Genomic DNA, 23,478 nt, shown 5'->3' with positions numbered 1-23,478 from the left:
GGATTCGAAGGTGACTATTGAGTTCAATCTGTACAAGTCAAGTTTGCATCAATAACCTAATGACGAAATGAATTCATACTGGAGAGCTGTGGCCGCCCCGATCAGCTTGTAGTTCTACCTCCAGTCCTGTTGGTGGCAGTACATAATAAAGCTGCCCGAAAGCGCAGCGCAGGCGGCGTTTCTCGTTTGGCAGCGTGAGAAGCGGCAGCGAGAGGTGAGCTGCTTTCTTTTTCCTCTCGCCTCGCTCCTTTCTTCCCTTTTGCGCCTCCTGGAGCCGAGCAAAGTTTGCCTTTCGAGTTGTGTGGTGACTGCGTTCGGTCACATCTGTAACAATGGTTTGGTCAAAAGTCGCTGGCGCAGCCAACCAACGGCGGCTAATCGGCTAGGCTAGTGCTTTGAATGGACGCGGCTCGGCGCATTGAGGTTCTTCGCGCTCGTGTCTAAATCCCAATTTGAAACTGCTATCGACTCATTTGAGGAAGGAATAATTCCGTCCCATACACGTTTATTTGCGTCAAAGCGTAGACCATAGAAAAAACGTTTCGCTAGCCAAAGAAGTTTTGTTTATTTGCTATTATTTAGTCATCGGGGAGGGGAAAAGGACTCAAGTCCAGCTAAGCGCTATCACTCAGAGAGCATTTATTGAATTGTTTAAAAAAAAAACGATTATGTTCATGTGACAATGTCGAGTAATCGATTAATTTTGAACCCCGTAGACTCCGTCATGGACATCCGGCCCAACCACACCATCTACATCAACAACATCAATGACAGAGTCAAGAAAGAAGGTGAGTAGTCGGACGGACGGACGAGGCTGCTTTCTTCTCCGCCTTTGTTTTTGCGTGCTCTTTGTTGTCTCAGCGTTGTGCAAAGTAGCTCGTGAGGAAGAGCCAACCAACAGCGCTGATGTCTGTCGTGCAGAGTTGAAGCGCTCCCTGTACGCGCTCCTGTCGCAGTTTGGCCAGATCCTGGACATCGTGGCCACCAAGACCATGAAGATGAGGGGCCAGGCCTTTGTGGTCTTCAAGGAGCTGGCCGCCGCTACCAACGCCCTGCGCCAGCTGCAGGGCTTCCCCTTCTACAACAAACCCATGGTAGGCGACCCCCCCACCCACGGCCCCAGTCCCGCCCTTTCACCCACGCGCCCGCTCTCCTCTTCCCGCCAGAGGATCCAGTACGCCAAGACGGACTCTGAGGTCATCACCAAGGTGAAAGGGGCGCACGGCGACCGAGACAAGAAGAAGGACAAGAAGAAGAAACCTCAGGAAGCCGTCGCCCTGGCCAAGAAAGCCGTGGCGGTGAGCCAAACGCCGTCGTGCGCGCACGCCCGTACGGCGGCAGGATGTGCCACGTCCGCTTATGTAACTTTGTGTTTTGCGGCCTTGTGTTCAGGTGCCGTCGATTCCGGCTCACCTTCCGCCCGCGCAGGTACGTACGTGGCCTTAGCTTAACTCGGCGGGCCATCCGTCGAGCCATTTCAAAGGTAACTTTGCTGACTCTGCAGGTCCCCGACAACCCGCCAAACTACATCCTGTTCCTCAGCAACCTACCCGAGGAAACCAACGAAATGATGCTGTCCATGCTCTTCAACCAGTAAGTGGCATCTGCGTGCGTTGTGCTTGCGTGCGTAACTGTGTGTGCGCGTGTGTGTGTGTGAGGTTCCCGGGCTTCAAGGAGGTGCGTCTGGTTCCCGGCAAGCACGACATCGCCTTTGTGGAGTTTGAAGGCGAGATGCAGGCGGGCGTGGCCAAGGACGCCCTGCAAGGCTTCCGCATCACCGCCACCTGCGCCATGAAGATCACCTTTGCCAAGAAGTAGTGTCAGCCGGCCGGCCGGCAAGGCCCGCACGCGCGCGCCTGCCAACGGTACTAACGGACAATTGACATTTTACCTTTGCTCTGCTACTTTTTTGTAAAGTACCCAAATAAAATTCGGTTTTTTTTTTACTCAAATTTTAAATGTGGTCACTCGATGACGCAAATGTTTCATGGCCTCCACAGATGTCATTTCTCCTCTTTGGCTTTTTTGCAAATCCTTTGCAACCTCCTTGACGTGCTTTGTCAATTTGTTGTACGCTAGTTCAAAATTCGAATGCTCTTTTAAATGTTCTGTATACTGGAAATCAAGTTTAGTGGCTAAATTAAACAAGAACAAACCAAGGCTTCGCTACCGTACGGGCAGGTCCGAAGGTGTCACCAGCGGGGAGCAGTCCCCAGCGTGTCCACAAGATGGAGCCATGCAGCAGCCGGTCAATGGTCCGAAAGTGGCTTTTCTTTGTCCAAGTCTTTGTTGAAAGTTACTTGTGTTCTCCCGGGGTAGCAGGCGAGCAACTGAATTATCATTTAATTCCCAGAGGTAGAATTGAAACAAGTAAAAACTGATCATTTTTTAAATTGTCCATCTTTGACTAAATTTGACCATGCTGTTTTATTTCATTTAATGATTTGAACTTTTCATGTGTCGGGTTTTTTGGGAGGACAAAGAGAGTCCTCATTTAGGATTTTTTTTTGTTTCAATGATTGAATTGCAATTTTCAAATTTGATCTGTTATATTTTTAGAGGTGCACCTTTTATATTTTCATGGATGTATTTTTTTTAATGATTTACTTACGTTTTTTTAAACTACATTTCAAAAACAAAAATGAAGCCGGGTGTTTTGTTTTCCTTGTGAAGAGGGTCAGATCAAATGACCGTATGCATGCATACATGCATGTGACGACGTGAAAACTTGATCCTGATCAACAATTGATGGGCGCGTGCGCGCGCACGCACGCACAGACTTTGTGATTGTTGTCGTTGCTGGGCTGCCGATGGGTAACCATGGCAAGACATAGTCGACGTTTGAAAAGTAGTTTTAGACCAAAACTGCGAACCGCATTCATTCTCCGGTTTTATGCTCATTTGAACTTTTAGTCATGAAAGCACTCATTTCCCTCTCAACAACTCTTCCATATAGTTTGCCAACGAGAGGAATGAGTGCATTGGATTTTGGTCCGACCCGAAAAAAGGCTTTGGGTCCATTCTTGACAATTGGGGTTTCTTCGGCGTTGACTTCCTGCTTGTGTTTCCACGGCAACAGCCGGCGCAACACAACCGAAACACGCGAGCGAGCGGTCTTTTGGCGACCGGCGTCTGGCCAGTGGTTGTCATGAGGACGGCTGCTGCGCGTGCCCGCGGGAGGGAGGGAGGGAGATGCTCGCGCTTGCTTAACGGGTGGCCATCGGTCGTTCTTGCCTCTCTTCGCAGTCTACTTTTTCTCGTTGTGGCTGTTGTGTGTGTTTTTTCTCGCCCAGCCCTGGGTGGATGGCGTCCAACAGCGCCAACCCGCAGCCGGGTGACCCGGCGACTGTAGTAACGATGCCGGAGCTTCCCGCAGGAGCCGCTGTGTGCACAACTCTGCCGGACCTGCTCTATCTTCCCGAACTCGTAAGAACGTTTTTTTGATTCCATGTACCAGGGGTGGGCAATTGCGGTCGTCGAGGGCCCCCCGGCCGGTGTCCTGCATGTTTTCTATGTCACCCCGTTGCAAGACACCTGATTCAAATGGTCCGATAATTAGTAAGGTCTGCAGAAGCTGGATAACAATCCTGAGCATTTGAATCAGGTGTTGCAGCAGGGAGACCTACCTAGAAAACATGCAGGACACCGGCCGGGGGGCCCTCGAGGACCGCAATTGCCCACCCCTGCCATATACCATCCCTTGATCCAATGCTGCGAACTCGCTACACGGTTTGCTTCTGTTCACACTTTGACTGAACTTTTGGAAAACTTTGGAATTGTTGACGTTTTCCTGAAACATTCGAAGACGACTTATTTGCTTCTTCACATATTTATTCAATGACTCGGCTATCGTCGGCACGTTATTCTGCCAAATATCGGAGTCGGCACGGGGGTCGCTATGGGGTTTTTTTTTTTGTCATCGGAAAGCCACATTTTGTCCGACGCCGTTGGTCGGCAAAAACAAGGCTGTGGTACCTGCGACGTTCACGCTGAGCCGCGTGCAGGTGTTTGGGGGTCTGGTGTGGATCCTGGTGGCGTGCACGCTGGTGGTTCCCCAGAACCCGCAGGGCTGGGTGATGTCGGTCAGCGTCTTCTGCTTTGTCACCACCTTCTTGTGGAGCCTCGTGTTCCTGTGCGGATGTCATTCCAACAAAAGCCGCTGGGTGGCAGCGGTGAGTACAAGCAATCGTTACCTTGCAAAAGCCCGGCCACTGACGGACAAAAGTTAGCATCGATGACAAGTGGTGGACCAACGCGGTGGTACCAATTAACAGACAACACCGCCACCTTGTGGCACAACGTGGTGGTCCTTGTCTTTCAGGATTTTGCCTATCACCTGACGGCCGCTGTCTTCTACCTCAGCGCTTCCGTGTCCTTGGCCAAAGTTACGCTGGACATGGAGAACGCCGGAAACTTCCAGTACTACCAGCTGGACATTTCGGCTGTGGTCTGTCTGTCTGTCTGTCTGTCAGTCACTCACACTCAGTCACTCATGCACGCATAGGCAAACCAAGGTTCTTTATTAGCGCCAATAAAAATGGACAAAGCAACTCAAATGGAAAAATGTTGGGAATGAAAAGCCGTTTGTCCAACGAATGTGTGCTTTTGTGTGTCCGTCGCTCACAGGTGTTTTCGTACGCGGCCACGCTGCTGTACTTTGTGCACAGCATCCTGTCGGCCATGCGCTGGAAGACCTTCTAGAACTTTTCCATCCGGCTGTCAAGAAATCTCGTTGACGCTTGCATTGGACCAACGATGTTGACCTATTTATTTGACACTGTTCTTTCCGTCTAAGATTTCCATTGGACGGTGCAAGCGTATTGTGACTTTGATATTTGGCATTATGAGGATCCGCTCGCCTTATTTTACGATTTGTTGATTGAGGACATTTTAAAAGTCGTGTGACACAATTCGTTTGGGACACCATGATATTTGACGTTATTGGAAATTATTTCTGTTTGCTATTGTTAATGTAGATTGATGACACGTTTGACTAGCTGAATTCTGAAATTGATAAGTATTGATACATATTTATCGTTGTTATATCTTTCAACGCTTGACATGATTTAGCTCATTTATACTTGTTCATTTTTGACATATTTATCGACATACCTCGATTTAATGCTGTTTAGTGACATTTATGTTTGGCACCGACTCGTTCATACCAGAAGAGATTCATTTGTGAAATATTTATAATAAAGAATGTTTTGAATCAATTCATGAGATGAAGCTATGACACAGCGCAGAGCTGTGCGCGTGCTCGTGTTGTTCGCGCGCCACTTTACAACGCAAATCCCACTTTAGAACGCAAATCTCGAAGCGCTCTTTTCTTCTCCTGCGTTTCCGTCTCATTTCGCTCGGACGTCACTTCCGCCCTCCTTGGACAAGATGGCCGCCGCCGCCGCCGGTGGAGCTGTACCTCGTTTGTGAAGGTGATATACTTTCTTTTTTTAGCGCTCATTTGCCTCTGTTTAAGAGTGGCATTTTGTCTTTAACGAGATACCCAAAACGCAACACGAGTCTGTTTGGATGTTAAACGGAATTTGGCCATTTCAATACGATGACTGAGTGAGCACCGAGTTCATGTCAACTTGAAGGCACCGGTCGCTTGATTAGGTACACTGCACATCTGATGCATGAGCCACATACTAAAATGTTAACAAATGATTCTGTATCATTTAGTATTCATGTCCAATCGCGTTCCGATCTGACTACAATTTACAACGCACTGTAGCATGTCATTGCAGAATTAACCATTGAATTTCCTGAAAAGCAAAACGGACGGCGCCAATGTACTTGCTACTTTTTCTCTCGACCACTCTCTAAAATGTCTTTTGTTGTGCGCATCTGCTCGTTTTGGGTGACTCGGACGCAGCTCGGCATTGGGCGCCATGGGCGTGTGGCGCGACTACAAAGTTCTGATTGTGATGGGCACCAGTTTGGCTCTGATCCACGCCGGTTGGTACCAGCTCAAGGCCCGCCCCCACCTGTACAAGAGCGCGGCACGCGAGCCCGCCGGCAACACCAAGAGCGAGTAGCCTGGCGTCGGCGATGAGAGGCGGCTGGCTGCGGCGCAACTGGCCCTGGGTGGCGGGCGGCGCCCTGCTGGGCGTGCACGTGGCCACCTGGCTGATGCAGCGCGCCGTCAAGAATGCCGTGCGCTCGACGGGACAACAGACGCGCACGCGCGACTGACGACAAAAAGGCTTCTGTTTTGCTTTCCCTCGTCTGTCCCTCAATCAGTGGAAAGAGGACCAATCCAAGACTGCTCATGGGATCTTTGGGCTCATCAATACAGAAGCTAAACAAGTCTCGTCGGGCTTTCCTTCCTTAGCATTAGTGTGAATGTTTGGTGCCTGGCCTTCCAAATGAGCTTTGCGGTGATTGAAGGGGCACATTTGAGAAAAGCTTTGCGAAGTGTTGATTTATTATCCGGCAGCCGCGCGAGAGGCGCTTTCCAGCTAAAGACCAAAAAAAAACCTGCTGGATATGTTCAAGGGCGTTGGCCCCCCCGCGGCGTGCTTTGCTCTCCGGGCTGCTGTCGCCACGGCAACTTCCTGCGGTCTTTGCCGGCGTTGCGCTTCCTCTTCTTGCCCATGAAGGCGTCCAGCTTGCCGCTCGTCTTCAGCGCCGAGAACCTGTCCGCCAGACGCAGCTTCTTTTGCTCGGCTGGAAACGGGACAAGGTCAAAGCCACGCGAGTTATCTTTTGGAAATCTTCTTGCCAGGCTCTGTGTTTTTGCGCCATACGTACATTTGCTGAGGAAGAAGGGGCGATGGCCACGCTGGGCCCGTTCCCTCTGCTCCTTCTTGTGCTGAAGCTCGCCGGCCCGCTGTCGCTCCCGACTCTGCCGCGCTCGCTCCCGATCGGCCTGGCGGGCGGGACGACGAGGCGATAAAGGCAAACGCTGGACCGGCCGGCCGGCCGGCGCACCAGCGAGGACACTCACCATCTTCCTGAGGAGGCCGTTGAGCTGCTCTTTCTTGTTGGCGTTCTTGCTCTTCTTCAGCTGCTTTTGGATCACCTGAGAGCAACAAAGCGTTGGACCCATTTTTTGGGCTTGCCAAATGGGAGCGTCTCAAACAGACAATTTGGAAATGCACAAAAACTATCTAGTGAGATTGTCCCCCCGCCCCCCATAAAGTGATCTCAATAAAAAACAAGTGACTGAACCACTTCAACACCTGGCCTACCACCGGAGGGGGCCATTTTGAGCCGAGAAAAGGCTAAGGCCGCCGCCGTACCTGCGTTTCGTGCCGTCTGATGTCGTGGATGAAGCTGTAGGTCTTGTCAAAGATGTCCGCCTTGTACTCCCCTGACAGGTCGTCGAAGCGAGGGTCCCTGGCCGTCTGCAAGACAAACGCAATGTTTGGAAGTCACTCTCCAAGGTCCGACTTGCGCTTTGGCCAGGAAAATGGAAGAGAAAATAATTGGCATGGAAGGGGCGGGGCCGCGCTCTCCCACTCACCGCCTTCTTGACGGCGACCACCTGGCGAAGGAAGGGCGCCCGTTTCTTGGCGGGGACCTCAGCGGGCCTGCGGGAGGTAGAAAAGACGTCAAGAAAAAAAGAGAGACAGACGGCTGTGGCGAGGAGAGGCGACGCGACGACGCCAGCCCACCTGTTCTTGTTGAGGCGCTTGCACGAGGACCGAGCGCCGCGGGCGACCCGGTCCAACGCTTTGGTGCCCGCGCAGCTCTGCAGTTTCAGGACGTCCTCGAACGGCAGCGCCGACAAGTCTGGACGACGGCAACCAAAACCACAGACCGCGCTTCAGATTGGGCCAAGAACAAATGGAACGCCAGCAGAAAATGGATTGAAACTGGCCCTTCTTCTGTGCAAATCCATGTCATCTTTTGTGAGCCTTCCGTCCATCGTTTGATGTTTTGAGGAACACGTTGCAACGTTTGTGCTCAGGCTGAAGCCTTTCATCTGGAGTTGAAACAAAAGATGTCCTTTACCTGTTTTCATCTCCTCACTCCTCAAGGCCGTTGACTGGACCTCGACCGCCTCATCTTCATCATGTGGCCCCTCCTCCTCGTCGTCGGATTCTTCCTCATACTCCTCCTCGTCATCGGATTCTTCCTCATACTCCTCCTCGTCATCGGATTCTTCCTCATCGCTTCCAACAGGTTCTATCAGATCCTCCTCCCCTTCGTCTTCGTTAGATCCGACCTGATCTTCCTCATCATCAGGTGCTTCTCGCCTTCCCCGCGCCATCAACATCAGCGAGTTGCGCTCCTCTCGGTGGCCGCCGCGATGTCCATCGGCCATCGCGTTGGCCTCCAACGCTGAGACACGCACGCCGAGTTGCGCTTTCAATCCGACTTCAGAAAAAAGTGTTCAGCCATCCATCAACGCTGACAAAGTTTAGGGCGGACTTGAGGTCTCTGGCGCTCGGCCGCGTGAAAAGCGCCACCAAACAGTCTTCGGGTCGTCGTTGGCGACGTTTTAATCAGCAAAAAAGTCAAACAATCATGAACTCAAGCCTTTCGCTCATCATTAGCAAAGGCTACGTTAGCTTTTCCTCGTGTAGGTGGTGACGTCACTTCCAGGTGGTTCTTCCGCCTGCCTTCACAATAAAAGGACCGCTAGCGTCACCACGCGGATCTCGCGAGCTGTCTGTTCAGACAGACAGACGAACGAACGAACACAGATCGATGGAACAGACTTATGTTTACACCCCTTTTCTGCAGCTTTGAATTGATCTTATTTTGGAGACCCCAACCGGATCTGGCTTCGCTGACACACCGTAAGCGTGCGAGGTGAAGCTGAGTGACGTTTGTTTTCGCTGAGGTTCGCCGTCATTCTCGCTCCGCTCCGCAACGCACCGCACCGCGGATGAACAGCAGCCTCGGCTTCACCGGACCGCCCGTGAGCATGCTCAAGTGAATCGATCGCATGATGTCAGACGGGAGTCAACAGTTCATGAAACTCGCAGCGACCAGCCGACCATCTGTCACTTCGCACTGATTGCTGGATGAGGATTGGGGCAGGTCACGGAGCGCCACCCCTCCATCCATCCCTCCATCCATCCATCCCTCCCACAGAAGTCTGGCACAGACAAGATTGACCGCCGAGGAACACCAAGAAAATAACCAACAAGTCGCTTTCCACTCTATTATTTTTCGATGTGTCAAACACAGTAAATGTCACATATTGTTCTTTCTAGTAAACAAACACCAAGCATCTTCATTTCAGGATGGGACTGAAACGTTTGAAGTCCAAGCTGCCTTTTCTGGCACGCGGGTCGCATGCTAAGGTGGCTAATTACTGTTGACGACAAAAACGGTGGTGCTTGTGGTTGTAGAGTTTGCTTTCTAGTGGTTGTGATGCTTCAGGTTATGGCGCTTCTATCCTAGTAGTTCTGGTTGTCGTGGTTCTGGATGTTTTCTGTGGTGAGGAGGCGTGTGACGTGTCCTATGCCCTTGGTGACTCCCTGTCTGAAGAGAAGTTTGGCGCCGGTCCGAAGATATTCGGGATGTTTGAGGAAGCAAAAGGTTACCACGGCTCGCTCGCCCGTCCTCAGCTCCTCCTGCCGGGAGACGGAGTCCCGTGTCTCACCCACCCAAGATTTTGATGGACGGCCCGGCCCGCAGGCGCGGCGGGTACCTTCCCGTGCAGCCTTTGCACGACGGCCGTCTGCCTGACGTTGCCCACGTGCGCCGTGACCTGCGAGCCGCGGCGGAAGGTCCCGGCGTGGAAGAGGAGAACCACGGCCGCCTCAAAGTGGCGACAGATGGTGGGCTTCATCTTGGGACTCACCATCACCATGCCCTGCAAGGGCACAACGGCAGCTGTCTGTGCACGTCTGCGGCCGGCCACATGGCTGACATCACGCTCAAGGCATGACCACCTTGCGCAGCAGCGTCCTGTCCAGGTTGCCCAGCGCCAGCGTGGCCGCCTGCCCCGCCCTCAGCAGCCTGCAGGTGGAGCGGTTCCTCTGGATGGACAGAACCTTCACACGCAGGAAGCCGCCCTCGTCAGTCGGGCCCACCGCCAGACGCTCGCCTTCGCGGCACACGCCGCTGACATGCGCACACGCAAACGGAATCACAAATGTGCACAAAGAAAAAAAAGAGAAAAAAACACAGGGAAATCACAAAACAGAAAATGTTCCCGACATTCAAAGGGCAAACGCGCGCGCGCGCACACGCCTGCCTGCCGCACTCACCTGTACAAGGTCCCGCCTACCACCGTCCCCACGTCGGGAACAGAGTAGATCTCGTCCACCTGCGCACACACGCACATCGGTGGTAGCTTGCATGCGCCTGCGGTGCGCCTGCGTCTGCACACCTGGAACTCGGTGAGCTGCTGCATGAGTTCCTCCTGCTGTTTGCTGTTGCTGAGAGGAGGAAGAATGTTCAAGAAGACCTTGAGCAGCTCCAGACCTTTTCCTGACACACTGGACAAGGTGAAGATGGGCGTCACGCTGCACACACACACACAGCCCGGTCAGACACCGTGTCGAGAGTCCGATTCCTCGACTCGGGAGGAATCCGCACCATCACAACTGGCAAATCCATTTGACTTGTTTTGAGTCAAACGCTCGGACCAAAACGAGTGGGTCGGTTCGAGCCGTTTGATTGGCTTTCACGCTGTAATCCAATCCAAATCTTTGGCTCGCGATTCGTTCCGTGGACATTGCGAGCGGGACTTCGTATTTCTCACGTTACACACAGACGGAGACACGTCGCCGTCCGTTTCGATTCCTCGGAGCTCACGGCCAGAATCGACGTTTGGATTCTACACGCCGCGATTGGATTCGGGAAGTCCAGATACAATGGACGGCGGCAACGGTCGAACTCCGTACCAGGCGGCGGGGGCAAACTGCTGCGCGGCGGCGACGGCGTCGTCGGCCGTACGGACGACCAGCGGGACCTTGTTGCAGCCCGGCTGCTTGAGGAGTCGCTCCAGTTGCCTGAGCGTTCGCTCCACGCCCCCCCGCGAGCACACGTCCACTTTGCTGACCACGATGAAGATGGGAACCTTCAGCGCCATGGCCAGGCCCAGGTGCTCCCTGGTGGTACCGGCTGCACAACAAAGGAGCGCAAACAGAAGTCACCGGCTCAAACGTGACAACGTAAGACAGAGGTGATGACACAAAAAATGACAAACAACGATGCCCTAAGCTTATTGAATTCCATCCATGGTGGGTGTGCGTGCGTGCGTGCGTGCGTGAGGTCTGACCAATGCCGGTGTTGGCGCTGACCACCAGCATGGCAAAGTCCGGGCAGTAGCTGGTGAGTCCAAAGACGGTGGTCTTCAGGTACTTGTGATGTCCCGCCAGGTCGATGAAGGTGATCATCTTGGAGGAGCTCTCGCAGATCTCCTCGGCGCTGCGCGAGTCGCTGTAGTTGACCACCTGCCGGTGACGCGTTGGGCGTCAAGCGGCGCCGGCTGGCCGACCGGGCGCACGCTTGGCGGACCGGCGCCACTCACTTGTCCTCTGCTGTCAAAGCCCAGGATCTCGAAGCTGATGCTGGACGTGCGTCCCGTCTGGATCTCGTGGAGATGCCTGAAGAGGTTGAGGCGCGCTCGGCCTCGCCCGTTGTCCAGCTCGCCCTGCGTCAGCACGCCCAGCAGCGTGGACTTCCCCGAGTCCACGTTGCCCAGCACGGCCACGCGCAGGTCTAGGAACTGCGGGCAGCACACGGCACGCTCGGGAAGCAAGCTGGGCGAGAGGGCGAGGAAGGCCAGGCCAGGCCAGGCCAGGCCAGGCCAGGCCAGGCCAGGCCAGGCCAGGCCAGGCCAGGCCAGGCCAGGCCAGGCCAGGCCAGGCCAGGCCAAGCCAGGCCAGGCCAGGCCAGGCCAAGCTAGGCCAGGCTCACCTGCTGGTCATCCGGAACCTTCCGCACCAGGACCTCGGCGATCCCTCGTGCGTTCCCGTCAGCGTCTGAGTCCACCTGACGCTCCCGCAGCAGCGTGATGTCAGCACCCACCCTGACCGTGATCAAGAGTCGCCACAGCACACGCCGCGTTAAGTCCAATCTTCGGCGCATCAACGTGCGTGCGTGTGTGCATACTTGTCGGCCATCTTGCGCAAGGTTCCGATGGAGGCCGTCATGTCGGCTCGGCTCAGACCCACCAGCAGCCCGTTGTCCTCCACGCCGATCTGGTAGACGGCCTCACCGCGGCCTTCCTGAAGACGCCACTTGAGCTGCGTGGCCAGGTGCTCAAAGCGGTTCTGGGAGGGGTTGACCAGCTTGAGCTAGGAGGCGCCGCGCAGCACGTGAGCATCAGGACCAGGAAGGCCACGGGGTGAGGACGAGGACGAGGAGGAGATTACCTTGTATTCAATGTTTCCTTCTTCAGCCTGCAAACATGTGACACCGCATTTTTTGTTCGATGCTCCTTGTTCTTTACCCAGAGTATTTTAATCAACATCGGTCGCGTTAAAGAGTATTTCCTATCCATTTCTTCTCGTGATATTGATTAGCGCCCAACTGCCAATTCCGATATTTGGCTCGAAAAAAAGTCCGATAGGTAGTTAATCGCAAGGTTCAATTACAAAAAACATACCATGGATAAAATAACTTTTTGGAGGGTCGGATTTCGAATATCGAATGCGACAGTTTCATGCACAATCCCATTTTCACACGCAACGAAAACAATTCAAGTTCTCTTTTCCGGAAAGTGGAAAGAACGCCGTTTTCAAGCACATCCATCATTGGGGAAACCGTATGACGTCACGCCAACAGTCTGACGGTCGATGTCGGCGTCCGTGCTCGCCCGCTCGGTTGCCGGCTAAGCGGAAGCAGCTACCTCTGGTGGTAGAAATGGCGGCGGTGTTTGGTGCTTGTTGTTGATGTTGCTCTTGTGCTTGTTGTTATTGCGACGCCGGCGGCCTCGTTTGCCTCGCCTCGTTCGAGACCTTTTCGACGTCTTCTTGCCTTCCTCGTCGCCGCTGCCAGCCTGGCACAAATCCACCATCTTGACGGCTTCCGCGGAGGGAGCAGCTCGTCACTGGGCAACGGGCGAGGTCTGGCCGGGGAGGCGAACGAGACACCGGACGCCTGGCCGGCAGGGAGGAGGCGAGCGGCGGCGGCGGCGGCGGCCGAAGATGCGCTCTGTCCTCCCGCTCCTCGGCTCGCTCGCTCGCTCTCTCGCTCCTTCTCCTCAGCATCACCGACGCACCGCAAGCCACCTTCGCCAGAGAGCGACAACTTCCGCCATGGCTTTTCAAGTTAAACTCAGCTTTCAATCTACAGCGAGCACATCACGTCCAATCAAAACTAAGCAAAGCAAAGCAAAACAAAACAAAAGTCACACACACACACACACACACACACACACACACACACACACACACACACACACACACACACACACACACACAAAGAAAACGCACAAGGGCCACTTTATTGAATCCTGTGCCCCTCCAACGTGAGGCGTCAGTGATCTCGTCGACTTGTCAAGTCACGACTGTGCTTTCAAACAAAGTTTTCGCTTTACAACGTAGGTGGCACAAGTGCCTCACCAAACAAGGCTACTGTTTTATTGCGAAACGTCTTACCGGAAATAGGTTTGATATTGTTTTGTTTGAATTGGGCTCGAACGTAGAAGTCACATTCGGAAAGCCGTCCAAGTTGTATGGGCTTCCCCCCCCCCCCCTTTTCTTCGCGACAGGTTTGTTTTCCACAAGGGCCTCATCGGCCGGCGCCAGTATCCGCGCCAGGCTGTGTCGACCTCCCTCGCCCTTCTCAACTGGACGCCGGAGCCGCCCGCCGCGTACGCACTTAGCCCTGTTAGCCTGCGGAAGCTAACCGTGCTGCTGCACAGCGAACCGATTTCCGCTTGACATCGGCGTGAGTTTGGATTTGTGCGGCTCCTTTGGCAGAAGCTGCTGAGGCATGTGGAGAGTGACTTTGGAGGCGTTCGGCGTTCTTCTGCTGGCCTTCCTGTTGGGAAATCTCGCTTTAGCCTGGTTTGAGCTCAGCAAGCCCTTGACGGAGGCGCGCACGGAGCCGCAGCAGCCGCAGGAGCCGCAGGAGCAGAGCTGCTTTTGCCATGTAATTGACCACTTTGTTGCTTTTAATTCATCTCCAACTCCCACTAAACTCACCTTTTAAACCGTCTATGGACAACGTAAGGTCACACTTTGCTTACGAGACGAGACTAAACCTTCTCGAAGGTTCGCCCGGTCTGTTTTGACGTCACCGTTTGGGCCACGCTAATTAGCTACGAGGCGGCGTTATGTGTTTCGTTTCACTGTTATCAATTAAGTTCCGTTTCTTCCTTGGGGATTGCATTTGGTGTCACTGTTTGCAATGACATTCCAAAGGTAGGAACGAAACGACTTTTTGATTGGAGTGGGGAAGGACGTCACATTTAATTGGTCTTGGCCGTTAGCTGCTGCTGCTTAGTGTTTTCCGTCATTGTCTTTGGTGCGTTTTCTATCGTCAAGTGACACGAGACAATAATCCCATGTTATTTATTTGTGTTCGTACTTGAGTTCAACATGTGGACGCGCGCGAGTAGACCGGCGTGGTGTAACGTGGTTGGCCGAGGCTGAACTAGCCCCGCCCCTTCGGAGCTTCGCTTCTCCCTGGTACTGGCTGGGCTACAAGGCCGGGGCGGGGCTTAGTTTGACAAGGAGGCGGGGCTTTGTCAAGTGGCATCTCGGTCAGTCAGCGCGCACACAGAAAAGTAGAGGAAAAGTTCAGGATGTTCCGATGTGTTTGTATCTTCCTGCTTTTTTTCACTCTCCGCGCTCTCATGCACTCGCAGGTCAGAGTCCTCTAATTAGCACCTTTTCATTTGCATCATCAAGCTGGAGTCGCGGCTACCGACAGCTGTCCGCATCGCATCCGACCGACGACACGTCCGCTCTTCCATATGCTTGCGTGTGACCGTCTACCGTGTTTGTTGTATTGATCCGTCTGGGTTTTTGTGCAGGTGTTAAACCAGGGCTTGGCAATCGGGGTCTCCGAGGGCCGCCGTCCTGCCTGATTCAAATGATCAGTTTGCGCAGCACGCTGGCCCTCGCAATTGCCCACCCCTGTGTTTGCCCATCACTTATTCAAATGCATGCTCATCGCGGTGGTCGTAAGGTGCGACGCGGCTGTCGCGACCCACCCGCCTCCTAGTTTATCATCCTTACCCACTCGCCTACGTAGCCGTGTGTAATGTTGTTGTCGTTACTTTTTTGTATTTGCTGCGACCCGTTGAAAATGGGCCGCAAAGGAGCCCCCGGGCCGTACTTTGCTTGCGTTTGGGCCCCTCCCGGCTCGTTATGTGCTCAGTTGCCACGTCGCAAAATGTGACCACGACATGGCTGTGCCGCAGCTGACGGGGGTGCTGGACGACTGTTTCTGCGATGTGGAGAGCATCGACGTCTTCAACAACTTCAAACTTTACCCTCGCATCAAGAAGCTGACGGAGCGAGACTACTTCCGCTACTATAAGGTAGGGCCGGCCGGCCGGCCTCGCCTCGCTTCGGCGCCAGCCAAAGTTGATGCCCTTCGCCTGCCGCAGGTCAACCTCAAGCGGGCGTGTCCCTTCTGGCCCGACGACGGTCACTGCGCCATCAAAGACTGCCACGTGGAGCCCTGTCCGGAGGTCAGAGTTCACCGTCGCGCTTGAGCTTTCCACACTTTTGCTCAGCCTTTTGTTTTTTTTCCTCTTGCGCCGTTCCAGAGTCAGGTTCCCGCTGGCATCAAGTCGGGCAATTACAACAAGGTGAGCGCAGCGGCGCTGAAACGTGCGAGCGCACCTCGTCGCTGCTAACACCTTGCCGCGACGTCATATGGCCCCGTTCAGTATTCGCAGGCTGCCGACGGGAGTGACGGGAGCGGCGGGTGTGAGCAAGCGCAAGAGCTGGGAGCCATCAACAGCACGCTCAGGTCAGACATGCTCGCACACACACACCATACTTGAGTTGTCTTATGTGTGCCAAGTGTTAGATTGTGTGTGTTGGACATATTTGTTGTATTTGTACACGGGGCCTTGTGCGTTCCACTCTTTGAGTTGCACAATGTGTACATTTGCCGCTTGTCTTGCGTGCCTGCCTGCGTGTCTGCGTGCGTGCCTGCCTGCGTGCGTGCCTGCGTGCGTGCCTGCGTGCAGCAATCAGAGCAAAGAGGCGTTTGCCGACTGGGCGCGGCACGACGACGCCCAAGACCATTTCTGCGAGTTGGACGGTGAGCACGCTTGCGTTTCCCCGGCCGGCGCGCCGCGGCCACTTTGCTGACCTTTGCGCGCGTTCTAGACGAGTCGTCCCCAGACGCCGAGTACGTGGACCTGCTGCTCAACCCGGAGCGTTACACGGGCTACAAAGGCCCGTCGGCGTGGAGGGTCTGGAACAGCATTTACGAGGAGAACTGCTTCAAGTCAGTAGGCGCATTCATGAGTTAGTTAGTTAGTTAGTTCTGATTAGCGACCGAAGGTCTGTGTTGGCATCGCTAACAAGGTGTGTCGTCGCGTGCGCAGGCCCAGGTCCGTGTACCGACCTCTCAACCCTTTGGCCCCCAGCAGAGGTGAGTGGGCATTTGACGGCTGCCAAAAGGCGGTGGGTGCCCCAAGTTAACCTTTTTGGCTTTGCTCCGCCCTTCACCTTTGTGTTCAGGAGACGACGGTGAGTAGGGCGCAGAGGGAGGGTGCGCCGTCGGGGGTGCTGTGCGCTTGGCTGTGTGGCTGATGATGCTTCCGTTGCAGGCGACGGCTTCTACGACTGGCTGGAAGGTGAGCGCTCGCTCGCTCGCTCGCTGGCTGAGCTCGCCGTGGTCTCGCCGTGGTCTCTCTGTGATGCCGATTGAATTGTCCGGCTTTCTTTCTGCTCCTTTCATTGCTCATTTCCTGACCATCCCCCCTCCCTGCAGGATTGTGTTTGGAGAAGCGGGTTTTCTATCGCCTGATCTCGGGCCTTCACAGCAGCATCAACATCCACCTGTGCGCGCAGTACCTGCTGGACGGTAACGAGTACTCCCGCCGCCCGCCGTAGGCCTGGCTGTTGACCGCCTATTTATTTCTTCAATACGAGCGGTCCGAGGACGCACCCTTGCGGAAGGAACCTTGTTGGCTCAGCCAGCCGGGAAGCGGCAGACGCAAACGGCACCTCGAGCTCCGTTTACTGATTGAGGAGATTGCGTGTGTGCAGAGGGATGGGGCAGGTCGGTGTGGGGTCCCAACGCGGAGGAGTTCCGCTGGCGTTTCGACAGGGCGGAGACCAAGGGCGAGGGCACGCGGCGCCTGAAGAACTTGTACTTCCTGTACTTGATGGAGCTACGGGCACTCTACAAGGTGGCGGCCTACTTTGAGCGCTCCGTGGTCCACTTGTACACGGGGAACGGACACGAGGACACCCAGACCAAAGAGCTGCTCCTGCAAGTCTTCAACCAGATCAAGTAGGCTGCTCGCTCGCTCGCTCGCTCGCTCTATGTGCACCTCCTCACTTGCGCTCCCCCAGGATGTTCCCCATGCACTTTGACGAGAAGTCCATGTTTGCCGGACATGAGAAGGAAGCCAAAAGCCTCAAGGTAGGAAACGCCAACACGAACAAGCGTGTGTGAGTGCCTGACCGCACGGCGGCTTTAAGAACACGGATGATTGGGATGGCAGCGGTGGCGGCCATCTTACGTTGCCACGCAATTTTTCTCCTGGCATTTCACTCCCAATCCCACCCAATGGCGTGCCGCCGCCGCTGCCGCCTCCTCTCTCCTTCAACTCTTTTGGGTTTTTCTTTTTGCTGTCTACCCTGCATGCAGGAGGAATTCCGTCTTCACTTCAAGAACATTTCCCGGATCATGGATTGCGTGGGCTGCAGCAAATGTCGACTGTGGGGAAAACTGCAGGTTGGAGCGCCACTGCGCGTCATCTTCCGCGCCGCTACGCCGCCGCCGCCAGACCTCGTGACGCTGTTTGTCAGGGCTTCGCACTTGTGAAAAAAGAATCAATCGGTGATGATTTGGATTCTGATCTTGGCAGCGTGATAAACCCACACGGTTGTTGACAACTTTCTTTTTCCCACTACCACAAGCTAAAATAGAACCTGAAAGAAGGACCCAAAAAATCCATTAGTGACAAGTCAAATTGTAGCTGAAAACTCAACGTGTTTGAGACAAAGTCGGACGTGACGTAGCGGCGGCGGCGGCGACTTGGCGCGGCGCATTGTGCGCTTTTCTTCAAATGGTGACCGTGTGCCGGCGGCTCTGATGTGGGCAGACCCAAGGCCTGGGCACAGCCCTGAAGATCCTGTTCTCGGAGAAGCAGATCAAGAACCTGCCGGAACGCTCCGGTTCCAAAGGCTTCCAGCTCACTCGCCAGGAAGTCGTGGCCTTGATCAACGGCTTTGCCAGGTAGGCTCGCGCTGCGAGGGCACAATCGTGCTCAAACATCATCAACAAGACAAATAATCTCTTGGTTTGTGGCTTAGTCTCCCGCTAAAAGAAGTTATCAAGTAGCAAGTAATGTGTGCGCGTGTGTGCGTGGCAGGCTGTCGTCCAGCATCTACGAGTTGCACAACTTTCGTCTGCTGCTGAAGGAAAGCGGCAGGTAACGGGAAGTGGCCATACCTTGAAGGCCACCCGCCCCCCTTCTCAACGTCGGGATCTTCCGATTTGGACTAGCGTGCGTTCATGCCAGAGGCATACTTTGTAATCATTCGGAGAGTGCCATCATTTGCGGCAGCGGCGGCCATCTTGTCTCCAGCCCAAATTTGAGGAGGGGGAAACGTTCCTACCGCTGGATTGTGCGTGCGTGCGTGTGTGTTTGCGTGCGTGTGTACACGCTTTTGTTTTGTCCAGCAGAGAAAAGAGCAGATGAACTGATTGCCATTGTTCTTTTTTCCAATGAAAAGTTTGGACTTGAAGCTTTTGATTTTTCCGTCTTAATATGCGTGTGTGCTGCAGAAAGAGAAAATGGACCAAGGAATTTGACCCTGCCTCAGTCATTAGATTTTTTTTTTTTTTTTTGGCGTTGGGAATGATCCACCTGGGTTTTGGTTTTGGTAGTCTCTAACAACTCTTTGGTCTGCTTGGGAAAAAAATGATGCTGCATCTTGGGAGTACTGTACATATTGTGCTGAAAATGTTTTTCTTCTCCAAAAATTCCCAAATGGATTTTTAGTCAAGACATGTTGTTTTGGATAGCAGATGGATTTTATTGTATTACAGCAGTAAACAAGAATATCGCAAGTCCTGATAGCATGTTACTAGCGGAAGTTGGCCTTTGACATGTCAGCTGTGTGTGTGTGTGTGTGTGTGTGTGTGGCTGAGTGCTTGCTGTGTGCTGTCTGCACGAGTGTTTACGAGCGCCGCACGAGGACCGTGTCTCCGTCCTCCACGGCATAAAAGAACAAAGTCTTCTGGTCGTTGTCCATGCGGTACTCGGGACCCGTAAGCTGTGCACGGCGACAACACACCACGAGTGAGTGACGCGGCAAGGACGCAGAGTCACGCCGGCATCGCACCTTGGCGCTGGTGTAGCTGAGCCGCAGGTCGACCGCAGGAACCTTCAGGAGTCGAGACAGCAGGCCTTTGACCTTCTGGACCTCCATTGAGGCTGCCCGCAAACATTGAGACCCTCAAATAGGAATTGTCCTCGTCATTGACGGCCGAGCGGCAGGCACCCACCTGGAAGCTTCTTCTCCAGCGGCATCCTCGCCGCGTTGTCCACAAACACAAATGTGATTTCTGCGGTGGAACAGGAAGAGGAACACAAATTGCCCCATTAGCGTAGCGACCTTATCTAGCCGCGTGCTGGGGCGGGGCTTACTCAACAGCTGATTCTTAAGAGCAAACGGTTGGCGCTTGGTCAGCTCGCCTTCGTCAGGAGCGCCGTACTCTGAAACAAACGACACACAATATTGACAACGCCGTGGAGCAGAGGGCTGCGGAATTCCTGCACAAGGTTCTTAGTCTGTGAGCGAGGGCTCTGCAGGTCAGGCGGAAGCTTTTTGGAGTCCAACTGCAGTTGTTCTTGAAGCAACGCTTTTCTAGAAAGCGACCGAGAAGGTTTTTAATACGGATCGCTAAGTTCCAACGGTGGCCCGACGGCAAGGTTGGAGAGAAGACAGCTGGCAGGCAGCTACTGCTCGGAGAGACGCAGTAGGCAAGCGGAATGCTTACCAAGAGTGACCATTTGCGGGCGGGGCTTACTGTCAACGAGGCTGCGGTAACGAGGATGGCGATTGGCGAACTCCTGGCTCAGTTGACTCTGCCCCACGGCCCGCAGCCATTCCTCCCCGAACATCTTCAGGTAGTCGCACTCCGCTCCCTTCCTCTCTTGAGGGGGCACCTGAGAGCACGGCGTCCGCTCAGCATCTCGCGCACGCGCGCGCACACAAACATGGCACGCACATCGGATCCGTTGAGGACAAGGAGGTGCGGCAGCTTGGCGATGAGCATCTGATTGGCCGTCTTGGGGTTGCCGTCGCCGCTGGCCAACGGGTTCTCTTGACACCAAAGACGACGCAACGACGCCAACTTGGACAGCTCGTCGATCACGCCCCACTGAAGGTGTCGCAGGAAGGGCGCGGGGCTAGCCGTGAAAGGCGAGCGGAGATGATCCGGCGTGCGTGCATGCGGTTCTGACCTCAGAGATGTTGTTCCTGCTCAGGTTGAGCTTCTCCAGGGACGCAAAGACAGACGTCTCCTCTCCTGACGGAAAGGCACACGTCAGCAACGCTCCAGCCGGCAGGTCGGCCACGGGTGAGGCTACCTGGCGCGGCATCCGGGAAGTGAACTTTGGACAACCCGGTGTCAGTCATGATTAAGTGCTCCAGTCTGCAACAACACAAGTGGAGTCATGCGCAGCCAAAAGTTGATCTGTCTGTTCCACAAGGCAAGTGAGAGTGCCACAAGTGTACCGGAAGAATGGACAAGCCGACTTCACGGTGAAATGCTATGACAAGTTGTCCAAGATGTCTGACTGACCTCGGCAGAGCGCCCAGCTCCAGCAGGCTGTCCTGGTCCAGAGGGTTTTTGGAAACATTCAGGCACTTGAGCCCCTGCAGGACGCCCTCGGGCCTGAAACGCGCACCACCCACGTTAGCCTGGTCGCTCGCGCCCTCTGTCTCGCTTGGCAGCCACCTCTGCAACTGCGTGATGTCGTTGTTCTCCACGATGAGCTCCTCCAGCTTCGGCCACATGGGGGCGCACCGTAGGACCTGAACACAAGTCCATTTAGAGACGTCACCGTCTCGGTCGGCCGCGACCGACGCCGGTGTCTACCTGCGTCCACGTGAGCTCGCAGTCGATGAGAGTCAGAACTTTGAGGTTAGGAAAGGCCTGCCGGTGGGCCGCGGGGTCAGAGGGCAAACTCAGTCTGTTGAAGCTGCAAGAAGAGGTCGCCGTTGACCAGTGAGAGCGGCTGGTGGGCGGGCGGGCGGGCGGGCGGCCGCGCAGACTCCAACCTGAGCAGAAGAGCCTCTAAATGTCGCAACTGTCGAGCGATGGCGGCCACGTCGTCCCAGCTGCGCAGCAGGTTGGCGCTCAGGTCCAACCAGCGCACGTCTTCACAAATGGTCAAGAACAACAAACATGGACAAGCATGGCACAACAACTACAAAGCGGCTTTTCAAACCAAAGGAATCCAACTGAAATCTGCAAGCACGGTCGCAAGACGAAGGACTGCGAGTCTGTGGGAATTCCCGTAACCGCTGCATCGTTGTCGCAAGATACTCGGTGTGGTTCTGACGACTTGCCCATCTTCTCCCGGCCCGTTCACTTGGCAGTTTGGGAGGAGGACGGTGGGGAGGCTTTCCAAGCTGCAACACAGGCACGAAGATCCACCGTGGTATTAAAAGCGAGGCTCGGCAGCCACGCAGGCAGGCAGCCACGCAGGCAGGCAGCCACGCACGCACGCACGCACGCAGCCAGGCAGGCACCGGCCGGCGCTCACCTGCGCTCGCGGACGTCGGCCCACTCCAACGTCCTTCCCGAGATGCTGATCTCCTCGTCCGCCGCATCGGTCGCGTACTGGCGCCGCACCGCTGACGCAAAGTCCACGCCAAAGCTCGCCACAGACGGCCGCACGAAGGAGCCTCCCGTCGGGTGCCTGGCGGGAGGCCGACCAATGCAGTCAGTCAGGTGCACGCCCGCCACGGGCCGCCTGCGCGTAAGCTAGGACGTACCTGCAGGTGAAGTAGCGCACGCCTCGGTGGCGGCCGTCGTGTTTCCCTCGCCCGGGATCGTCCCACTCCACGCCCAGCCACGCGCCTGACCGCAAAGGCACGGCAGCCACTTTTGTCAAGACATCAAGTCCAAAATACTATTTGGGAGAGCCCGCTCCCTGCTGAACGTCAACAAGACCAAGGAGATTGTTGTTGACTTCCGGAAGGGTCACACCCGACACCTGCCGCTGACCATCGACGGTGCTGTGGTGGAGAGAGTGAGCAGCGCCAGGTTCCTGGGGGTGCACATCAGTGAGGATCTCTCCTGGTCCACCAACACCGCATCACTGGCGAAGAAGGCCCAGCGCCGCCTGTACTTCCTGCGGAAACTCAGGCGAGCGAGTGCTCCTCCGGCCGTCATGACTACATTTTACCGTGGCACCATTGAGAGCGTCCTCTCCAGCTGTATTGCTGTTTGGGGTGGTAGCTGCACTGACTACAACATGAAGGCCCTGCAGCGCATAGTGAACACGGCTGGTAAGATGATTGGTGCTTCACTCCCCTCCTTGATGGACATTTACTCCTCCCATCTCACCCGCAAGGCGACCACGATTGTGAGTGATGCGAGTCACCCCGCTCACTCTTTGTTTGATCTTCTGCCCTCTGGGAGGAGAGAGGTACAGGAGCCTGCGCTCCCTCCCGCACCACCAGACTCACCAACAGCTTCATCCTCCAGGCTGTTAGGATCCTGAACTCTCTCCCCCCTCGGCTGCGTCGGTCGCGTCCTGTACTTTTGCGCTCTATTCTGACTGTCTGCTGTGTGCACACTTGCTCCCTTTTGCTCCTCTTATTTATTGTGTTATTTGTTTATTTATTATTTATTCATCACTCTTATTATTCATTGTTTGTGCCTTCTTGTTTTTATTTGGTGTTGTTTACTTGTATGTATATCGTGTACTATGTCTTGTCACCGTGGGATAGAGGAAACGTAATTTCGATTTCTTTGTGTGTCTTGGCATGTGAAGAGATTGACAATAAAGCAGACTTTGACTTATTACGCGGTTATTTAGACGGTCGCGCTGGTGTCTTGCAACCAGTACGCCCGCCCGTCCGCCCATCCGCCCAAGGTTCGGCGGAGAACGAATGAATACCTGCAGTGGGCGGCACGGTGCCCACGAAGCGGACCGTGGCCCTGTGGTCGCCGCAAGACACCCGCCGGCCCAGGGCGTCGTGCGGAATCTCCGCTTCCGTCTGGTCCGCATCCATCCACGCCAGCTAAAACAACAGCAGAAAAGGACGACGGGTCATCGAACGACGCTTTGAAGCCGGCCGGCCGGGACCCTTCGCTCGCACGCCCGAAACGCAAAGGAGCCAACTGGAACGTGTTCACTCCCACTTCCGGCAACAACGGAGGGACTCTTTTACACGA

General features: G+C 54.8%; 6 protein-coding genes and 1 long non-coding RNA gene across 11 annotated transcripts; 4 read left to right on the top strand and 3 right to left on the bottom strand.

Annotated features, from left to right (window-relative positions):
- Nucleotides 1-92: 92 nt before the first annotated feature.
- Nucleotides 93-1,952, top strand: snrpb2 (small nuclear ribonucleoprotein polypeptide B2). Of its 2 annotated transcripts, none has more exons than XM_037248706.1 (7): nt 93-214; nt 717-788; nt 922-1,094; nt 1,167-1,298; nt 1,393-1,428; nt 1,505-1,593; nt 1,659-1,952. In XM_037248706.1, the coding sequence occupies exons 2-7, from the start codon at nt 725-727 to the stop codon at nt 1,816-1,818; spliced, it is 654 nt and encodes a 217-aa protein (XP_037104601.1). In that variant the 5' UTR covers nt 93-214; nt 717-724; the 3' UTR covers nt 1,819-1,952. The 2 variants fall into 2 exon arrangements, with proteins under 2 accessions (XP_037104601.1, XP_037104610.1); XM_037248715.1 differs by having other exon boundaries at nt 153-210; nt 715-788.
- A 645-nt stretch (nt 1,953-2,597) lies between these two features.
- LOC119121330 (myelin and lymphocyte protein-like) lies at nt 2,598-5,216 on the top strand. The gene is made up of 4 exons (XM_037248773.1): nt 2,598-3,426; nt 4,005-4,172; nt 4,322-4,447; nt 4,627-5,216. The coding sequence occupies exons 1-4, from the start codon at nt 3,304-3,306 to the stop codon at nt 4,699-4,701; spliced, it is 492 nt and encodes a 163-aa protein (XP_037104668.1). The 5' UTR covers nt 2,598-3,303; the 3' UTR covers nt 4,702-5,216.
- A 116-nt stretch (nt 5,217-5,332) lies between these two features.
- On the top strand, nt 5,333-6,311 carry LOC119121367. The gene is made up of 2 exons (XR_005097663.1): nt 5,333-5,432; nt 5,876-6,311. It is a non-coding gene; the product is annotated as an uncharacterized LOC119121367 (long non-coding RNA).
- A 97-nt stretch (nt 6,312-6,408) lies between these two features.
- Nucleotides 6,409-8,552, bottom strand: rrp36 (ribosomal RNA processing 36). Of its 2 annotated transcripts, none has more exons than XM_037248605.1 (7): nt 7,960-8,552; nt 7,620-7,752; nt 7,469-7,535; nt 7,245-7,349; nt 6,950-7,024; nt 6,754-6,871; nt 6,409-6,669 (listed from the first exon to the last, which is right to left on the bottom strand). In XM_037248605.1, the coding sequence occupies exons 1-7, from the start codon at nt 8,270-8,272 to the stop codon at nt 6,494-6,496; spliced, it is 987 nt and encodes a 328-aa protein (XP_037104500.1). In that variant the 5' UTR covers nt 8,273-8,552; the 3' UTR covers nt 6,409-6,493. The 2 variants fall into 2 exon arrangements, with proteins under 2 accessions (XP_037104500.1, XP_037104511.1); XM_037248616.1 differs by having other exon boundaries at nt 7,620-7,737; nt 7,960-8,550.
- Nucleotides 8,553-9,104: 552 nt separating this feature from the next.
- Nucleotides 9,105-13,147, bottom strand: gtpbp2b (GTP binding protein 2b). The gene is made up of 12 exons (XM_037248326.1): nt 12,764-13,147; nt 12,288-12,314; nt 12,025-12,209; nt 11,830-11,941; nt 11,441-11,638; nt 11,189-11,363; nt 10,812-11,031; nt 10,295-10,430; nt 10,173-10,231; nt 9,855-10,026; nt 9,611-9,775; nt 9,105-9,533 (listed from the first exon to the last, which is right to left on the bottom strand). The coding sequence occupies exons 1-12, from the start codon at nt 12,929-12,931 to the stop codon at nt 9,357-9,359; spliced, it is 1,794 nt and encodes a 597-aa protein (XP_037104221.1). The 5' UTR covers nt 12,932-13,147; the 3' UTR covers nt 9,105-9,356.
- Nucleotides 13,148-13,567: 420 nt separating this feature from the next.
- ero1b (endoplasmic reticulum oxidoreductase 1 beta) lies at nt 13,568-19,069 on the top strand. 2 transcript variants are annotated; one of them, XM_037248373.1, is made up of 17 exons: nt 13,568-13,729; nt 13,839-14,010; nt 15,287-15,406; nt 15,476-15,559; nt 15,638-15,679; nt 15,761-15,843; nt 16,067-16,140; nt 16,209-16,329; nt 16,430-16,476; nt 16,566-16,574; nt 16,655-16,681; nt 16,819-16,911; nt 17,097-17,343; nt 17,406-17,475; nt 17,704-17,790; nt 18,161-18,294; nt 18,431-19,069. In XM_037248373.1, the coding sequence occupies exons 2-17, from the start codon at nt 13,852-13,854 to the stop codon at nt 18,492-18,494; spliced, it is 1,461 nt and encodes a 486-aa protein (XP_037104268.1). In that variant the 5' UTR covers nt 13,568-13,729; nt 13,839-13,851; the 3' UTR covers nt 18,495-19,069. The 2 variants fall into 2 exon arrangements, with proteins under 2 accessions (XP_037104268.1, XP_037104276.1); XM_037248381.1 differs by lacking the exons at nt 13,568-13,729; nt 13,839-14,010 and adding an exon at nt 14,651-14,728.
- Nucleotides 19,070-19,076: 7 nt separating this feature from the next.
- On the bottom strand, nt 19,077-23,460 carry tbce (tubulin folding cofactor E). 2 transcript variants are annotated; one of them, XM_037248342.1, is made up of 16 exons: nt 23,201-23,459; nt 22,071-22,155; nt 21,839-21,994; nt 21,619-21,704; nt 21,351-21,450; nt 21,169-21,271; nt 21,028-21,104; nt 20,872-20,964; nt 20,657-20,721; nt 20,531-20,595; nt 20,296-20,448; nt 20,095-20,233; nt 19,712-19,780; nt 19,570-19,629; nt 19,407-19,498; nt 19,077-19,337 (listed from the first exon to the last, which is right to left on the bottom strand). In XM_037248342.1, the coding sequence occupies exons 1-16, from the start codon at nt 23,313-23,315 to the stop codon at nt 19,242-19,244; spliced, it is 1,554 nt and encodes a 517-aa protein (XP_037104237.1). In that variant the 5' UTR covers nt 23,316-23,459; the 3' UTR covers nt 19,077-19,241. The 2 variants fall into 2 exon arrangements, with proteins under 2 accessions (XP_037104237.1, XP_037104244.1); XM_037248349.1 differs by lacking the exons at nt 19,077-19,337; nt 19,407-19,498; nt 19,570-19,629; nt 19,712-19,780 and adding an exon at nt 19,791-20,026 and having other exon boundaries at nt 23,201-23,460.
- Nucleotides 23,461-23,478: the final 18 nt, after the last annotated feature.

Source organism: Syngnathus acus, chromosome 1, assembly GCF_901709675.1.
Source record: "Syngnathus acus chromosome 1, fSynAcu1.2, whole genome shotgun sequence".
Classification (NCBI taxonomy): domain Eukaryota; kingdom Metazoa; phylum Chordata; class Actinopteri; order Syngnathiformes; family Syngnathidae; genus Syngnathus; species Syngnathus acus.
The sequence above is the reverse complement of the archived record's forward strand: the minus strand, read 5'-3'. Positions and strand labels throughout refer to the sequence as shown.